Source organism: Orbicella faveolata, unplaced genomic scaffold (assembly GCF_042242905.1).
Source record: "Orbicella faveolata isolate gen_17 unplaced genomic scaffold, um_ofav_v1 contig_24, whole genome shotgun sequence".
In the NCBI taxonomy this organism is placed as follows: domain Eukaryota; kingdom Metazoa; phylum Cnidaria; class Anthozoa; order Scleractinia; family Merulinidae; genus Orbicella; species Orbicella faveolata.
In genome coordinates this window covers 7,677,458-7,683,802 of record NW_028301552.1, presented here as the reverse complement: position 1 = coordinate 7,683,802, position 6,345 = coordinate 7,677,458, and the positions used below count along the sequence as shown (strand labels likewise).

At 49.9% G+C, this 6,345-nt stretch overlaps 2 protein-coding genes and 1 pseudogene across 2 annotated transcripts; 2 read left to right on the top strand and 1 right to left on the bottom strand.

Annotated features, from left to right (window-relative positions):
- LOC149110206 (uncharacterized) lies at window positions 1-2,148 on the top strand (annotated as a pseudogene).
- A 12-nt stretch (window positions 2,149-2,160) lies between these two features.
- On the bottom strand, window positions 2,161-3,402 carry LOC149110205 (uncharacterized). Its single transcript, XM_089291594.1, has 2 exons — window positions 2,550-3,402; window positions 2,161-2,172 (listed from the first exon to the last, which is right to left on the bottom strand). The coding sequence occupies exons 1-2, from the start codon at window positions 3,261-3,263 to the stop codon at window positions 2,161-2,163; spliced, it is 726 nt and encodes a 241-aa protein (XP_089147720.1). The 5' UTR covers window positions 3,264-3,402.
- Window positions 3,403-3,408: 6 nt separating this feature from the next.
- Window positions 3,409-4,904, top strand: LOC149110204 (uncharacterized). Its single transcript, XM_089292937.1, has one exon. The coding sequence runs from the start codon at window positions 3,657-3,659 to the stop codon at window positions 4,902-4,904; it is 1,248 nt and encodes a 415-aa protein (XP_089149063.1). The 5' UTR covers window positions 3,409-3,656.
- The last annotated feature ends 1,441 nt before the right edge of the window (window positions 4,905-6,345 follow it).

The following is a 6,345-nucleotide window of genomic DNA, read 5'->3' as shown; positions in this document are numbered from 1 at the left end:
GAGATCGCAGTGGATGAAGTAGAAACTCGGGCTGTTAAGCTTTTTGATATATTCTTCTTTCCTCATATCTCTCCCGATTCCAAGAAAATTGGCCAAACTGTAATCAACGGAAACTTCTTTGGCTTGATTAGTGTTGCCAAAATTGGCAGCGGCAGTTGTAATTTTGAGAACAGAATTGGGGTTATTCGTTTCTAAGACCAATTTTCCTTTTTTGTAATATTCAAAACTGGATTTCAGTTCTTTCACGATGCTCTTGACATTGTTATGCCCTTCAGGCAATGATGCAACCACTTGGTTGTTTTCTTTTAAAAACATTCTGCCAACACGACTCAGATTATGCCACAAGTTGAAAAAGCAACAACTCAAAAGTCTGACATGGCTTGCTCCTGGGAGCTGGTCTTCAAAATTGATAGTCTCTCCGTTCTGTTGCGTGACAACAGTGAAAACAACCATTTTTATATTCAACAAATAAAATTATGTTCAAAATACATGGCGAATGTGTGGAAAGATACAAACCTTGTGATAAAAGACTCAATTGCCAAGGCAAACGCACGGAGAGAATTTGTGGGACATTTCCCCAAGGCCGATAGATCCCGTTTCATTGCTCAGGGGAATACAGACGGAAAAAACGTAACGGAAGAAATCTTTTTCAAAGAGCGTCCAGGCTCGCTTCAAAGCCTCTTCGGCTCAGACAAAAAATATTGGAGCGAGGAAATGAAAAAGGCGCTCGGTTTGGAAGACAAGTGCTCGGGGGACATTGGAGGGTTTCCTTACCAGCTGGCGCCGCTTGGTTCAAAAGTTTCCTTGCCCATCCCTGCCGTACCTTTCGACGGCAAAGCGCAAAGTTTGAAAAAAATATTCGACGCCCCAATCCAAATATACGTCACGCCTGATCAATATTTCACGACAAAATTCCGAGAAATATTTGAAAAAACCAAACTCAGGCACACGTCTGGAACCGAATCAAAACACTGGTTAGGAGGGCCTGACATGAAATATTGGCCGCAGCAGCTCAACTTCGCGGTTTTCTGCGCGACACAGGGGTGCGGAGTTTCTCGCGAAATCTTTGACAGCGGGATTGATCTCCCCCCGCAGATAAGAGCTTTCTACAAATTCCACGTGTACTTCACGGTCAGGCGCATTTTGTACCAGCTAGGAGGAATTCAGAGCATGAGCGCTTTGCCCGGAGACCCGCCGTTCAACCAATACAACAATCATTACGACGTCGCTTCGTACAAAAGGATATGCAGCGAGTTCGGCATTGCCCCCTTGAGCGATTTCCGCTTCACGAACGGGGAAGACAACGGTCTGGGAAGCGTTTACGTGTACGCGACCGGCGCGGGCCCGTCGAAAACCGACTATAAATACCCGGGATGGAACAAATTCAGTGATGAAGGCGGGAAAGGGATAAAAGGAAACCTGATCTATTACATCGAGCCGGGGGCCGATTCTGATGCTCAAGCGGACTGGTTCGCGCCAAACACCGCGAATGGTTTGACGCAAGCGGGCTTGTCGAGAATAAATCAGTCAATCGAGGCTTTCGTTTACTGCGTCCTGGGCGCGCAAGTCAACGTCCGCAGCAGCATTCTCGGTTATGGCGGTCGGACGAGAGAAGCCCAGAGCGAGTTCCTGTTGCTGATGAAAGACGCGATCAGATAGCCCGACTTGGCCGTGAGCGTGCAAAGGTACCAGCTCGCGGTGGACCAAGCGAAGGTCAGGCTCAATCTCGCTGTTGCCCCCATGGCCTGGCTCATGCCCGCGCAGATGATAATCAACACCGCAAGCACGAGCGGTTACAACAACAAGCTGAAACAGGCGGTCTCCGGGATGAAACTGGGAGTGAACAACTAGGTAAACCCGGAGACAAAAATAGCTGGGCTCAAACCCATGGCAGACGGCCCGTCAAAAATTAACCCGCCCAACAGCCACCCGTCCAACCCGATACACAAAGCCGCAACATCTGAATCGGGGCGTGGTGTTCCACCCCACAGGAAAGCAGCTTCGTCCGAAACTCAACAAGCGCAGCCACCGGCGCAAAAAATTGAGCGCGAGGCTGCAGACAAAACGCCGCAGCACGAAATTAACAAAACGGCTGTCATTGTCGGTGTTGTTGGTTTATCGGCTTTGCTGTTAATGGCTTGGAGGTAAGAGGCCCGCTGGTTAACGCTGCTTCTTAAAATATTTTTCGAACAAAAAGGCCACAGCGGCGAGAATGAGCAGCCAGGTGTGCTCGGCCAGAAAACCGACGACTTGGCCGGCGGCTTTGAAAAGGAAGCTCACAATCGAGCCAATCAGCCCGGGCAGCAGAGAACCAAGTTTTGCGGCAACATCTTTGAGGCCATTTCCCAAAGCTTTGCCGGTGGCTTTCAAACCTCTGGTGAGGACCCCGATGACAGCGCCGATTGTGGTCCCGGCGGCGAGAAGAATGGCGGTCAACGTCACGCCATATTTTTGAAGATCTCCTTGACCCTTTCCAAGAGAGGACGCCCCCTTTCCCTTTCCGCGATCTGAGTTTGCAAACGCGCGATCTCCTCGTTTCTTTCTGCCACTCTGCCTTCTGCGTCTTCTTTTTCGGAGGGTGAGGCATTCTCATCTTGGATGATCGCCTGGTCGTCCTCGTTTTGGCGCAGCAGCTCGCTTTCCTGCTCTTTGAGGTCGTCCAACGTTTTTGTTTGGTTGAGCCTTTCTTCCATGGCGTTTGTTTCACTTTCTTTTGCTGCGAGGCTGGCCCTGAGTCTGTCAACCTTGGCTTGTTCCTTTTCTCTGTTTATTGCTTTTTTTGTGAGCGAGTCCAAAGCTTTTTTCTTGTTTTCAAGATCGGTTTGATGGTTCTTTTTCTGTTGTTTGAGCCTACGCAGCTCTACTTCACTATCAAGATTCGAACCTTGTTCATCCTGAATGGCATCAAGCTGTGCATCAGTTTGGGCGATTTTACTTCTCAAAGCTTCCAATTCTCTCTTTTGGTCTTCTCTTTGCGCGGCTAATTTTCCCGCCTGTTGAAGTTGTTTTTCAGCTTCTTTCAGTCTTTGGCGTTGTTCTCTGATTGTACATCGGTCTTCGGCTATAATTTGTTCAGCCCTCGGCGCAAGTTTATCTTTGAAGCTGTCTAAAAAATTTTGCATGAAGCCTGACTCATCATCTTTTAGAATCTTGTACTCACCCTTTTTAGACCCCAAAGCAACAATTTTTCCCTCATTTTTTCCGGTGCCTCTTCTAATTGTGATTTTTTCAAAGTTTGCTTTTGGGAATTTGTCTTTTATCATATCTACAGCTTTTTTGAGTTTTTGCCGCAAAGAACTTTCTTTTTGAAGATCGCTGATTGAAGGTGTTCTTTCAATCAAGGGGTTTTCTTCTCCCCCAAATGACGTCTCGGCATAAGAAGTGTCAGGCAGGCCGGGCTGCTCGTGCACCATAGTACGCATTTCCGTTTGTTCTCCCCCGTTGTAGGGGTCGCCAGGTTGGTAGGGAGTGGACGCCGCGCCTGGCTGAAAAGGACGGGTTGTGTCAACCTCTTGTTCGCCTTCATCAGAGTCCTGGTCAAGCCGATTGTCAAGGGCCGGGTCTTCGTAACCAAATTCGCCACCGCCTTCCGCCATAGCGATATATTTCAAGCATATTATTTTTCAAATTAGAAATTATCGCCGGCGGGTAATACGATGTCAGTTCCAGAGAACCTTCGCGCAACATACAGCAAAAAAACATTGTGCGCCATGCAGGCCGAGCGCGCGGTCAAGCGGCCCACCTTTTACCGCACTGAAGCCCACCCCGGAGACACGCTGTATGTTTCAGTGCCAAAACTGAACGTGAACGAGGTTCTGGTGCCGGGCTCGCTTGCGCTTGTCTTTGACATCGACCTTTCTGGAGGGGAAGCCAACAACTTCCTCGTACAGAACGTCACGCGGGCGCTCGTTGACAGGCTGAACGTGAAGTTTGGAGGCGAAATACTGCAAGACACGGTCGGCTACGGCATCTACAAAATCTTTGATGACCTTTTACTTTCACAGGAAGAGCGAGACAGCAGGATTCTCGAAGGGATTCAGAGCGAGGATCTGTGCAAGATCCGCTCAAACGCCGGAGACAAGAACAAATCTGGCGTCGACGCCGAAGAAAAGCTAAACGAGGTATACGGAAAAAAGTACCGGATCAGGCTTGACCATCAGATCCTAACTGATCACGGCGTTTTCTACGCGCATGCCCTTTACAACGAGCTCAAGTTCGAAGTAACCCTTGCTGGAGCTGAACATGTGGTCAAAGGCTCTGATCCGACCAAGCTAAAATACAAGCTGACGAACATCCATCTCGAGTACGAAATGATCCGCAGCAAGACTCTGGCAGAAGAGGCGTACAGCGTTTACTACAGCGGGAAAGAGTTCGCCTATGACCACGTGATGCATTCCAAAGTGGTGCAATTCGAAAAAGACTCCAACACGACGAAGAACATCAAAATCGACGGCCAAAAAAGGTCGATGAAAGCCCTCTTGCCACTTTTCATAGAGCCGTACGCTAATGGCGCCGGAGATTCAGAAAAATACGTCTTCCCGGATCTGACGAAAGTAAGCGTCACGATCAACGGCTCGCCCCACATGATTTACAACGACGGCGTCGAAAGCAAGGACATGTGGGAAGAGGCCCGACGCTTCTTCGTGAAGGAAAAAAATAAAACCGAGCACATGGATGCGACAAAGTTTTACACTGGAGATAATTTCGGGCTTCTGATTGATATGCGCACCATGGCGGACCAAGAAATGTACGGAAGCGGCAGGCGCATTGTGAACAGTACAGACGGCGTCCAGCTGGAAATCGAGAGGAAAGCATTCTCAGCCGACTTGACCTGCCACGTATTCATCATCGCCGACTACCAGTTGAATGTTATGGATAGACAGTTGGAATCTGTACAGCTTTGAATATAACATGGACCCGAGCAAGATACCCTTCAACGCTCTCATCGTGGGGCCGACCAATTCTGGCAAATCGAGGTTCGTGGTGGACCAGCTCTACGGCCCGTTCCGCGGCAAGTTCGACTTCATCGTGCTCATCTGCCCGACGTTCACGCACAACAAGACCTACCACCGGCTTGGCGAAAACGATCCGAGAATGGATGTGATAGTCTGCGAGCAGCACGACGTGGAAAGGTGGTTGAAGCTCGTGAGATGGCTTTCCGAGGGCACCAACACGCTCATAATCCTCGACGACTGCGCGGCCTCCAAAGATGTGAAAGGGCGCACAGGCGAGCTGGTAAATCTCGCCTTTTCTGCACGACATATGGGCATCAGCGTGTGGGCGCTCACCCAGAAGTTGACCGGCATAACAGCTTCCTTCCGGGAGAACGTGGCGGCGATCGTCCTCTTTTACACCCCCTCGGCCAGGACCACGAAAGCCATCTTTGACGATTACGTCGGCGAGCTTTCCCCGGATGAGTACAAAGGTCTGGTTTCAAAGCTGAAAGAGAGAAAGTTCTCTTATCTTGTGTTCGCGCTTCGGCACCCGTACGGGGTAAAGTTATTTGAATAAAAAAATTGCAGGTGTATATAGCCTTGCATAATGGCTGAAGACCGAGGCGCGAGGCAGAGCCCCGCTGGAGAAGACGCCGCGTTAGCAGAAATTATGAATTTTCTTCAAACCGAGCCCGAGCCGTCGAGTGGTCTCGCAGGTAGCCTTGTTCAAACCGCCCCCGGACCCGACATTCCCGCTCTTCGCGAGCAGCTGGCCGTGCTGGTGTCTACAAGCAAAGCCAAAGAGGCCATCGGAGTGCAGCTGACACACGAGCAGGTGAAGCGCCTGAGCGACAAAGATGTCGAGAAATACACCAAAGGCTACGAGACATACGTGGGCTCGAAGACTACGGACAGCCTGATCGACAGCTTCATTTTTCTTGCAACCAAAGCGGTCGGAATGGCCGTCAAAATCAAAGACATCGAGGCTTACCAAAAAGAGCTCAGAAACGACTACATCTTGAACAAAGAGCTCTCCAATCTGGCCGGCAACCTTTCTTTGAAGTGCGGCCGTTTTCTTGCTGCGGCCAACGCTATGTTCATCACCACCAAACATATTGATTTTAGTCCACAACAGGGCTCTGCCCCGCGCCCCGGGGATGTGGGATGGAAGCCCACACAGTTGCCTGAAAAGAGCCACCCTTCTCGCGATGAACACGGCTACCCGCTTGAGGGCGTTGATGAAGAACCCGGCTCAGCAACTGCGGAATAAATGGTCACCATTCATCAACAAATGCTGAGGTCTTGCTGACAATTTGTTAACAATTAAACTTTTTTCATTTGCTTATAATACGGTTCGCTTCAATGTCAACCGAACAATCCGAGAGCGCGCCTGCCGCCGTCACTGCGCCTC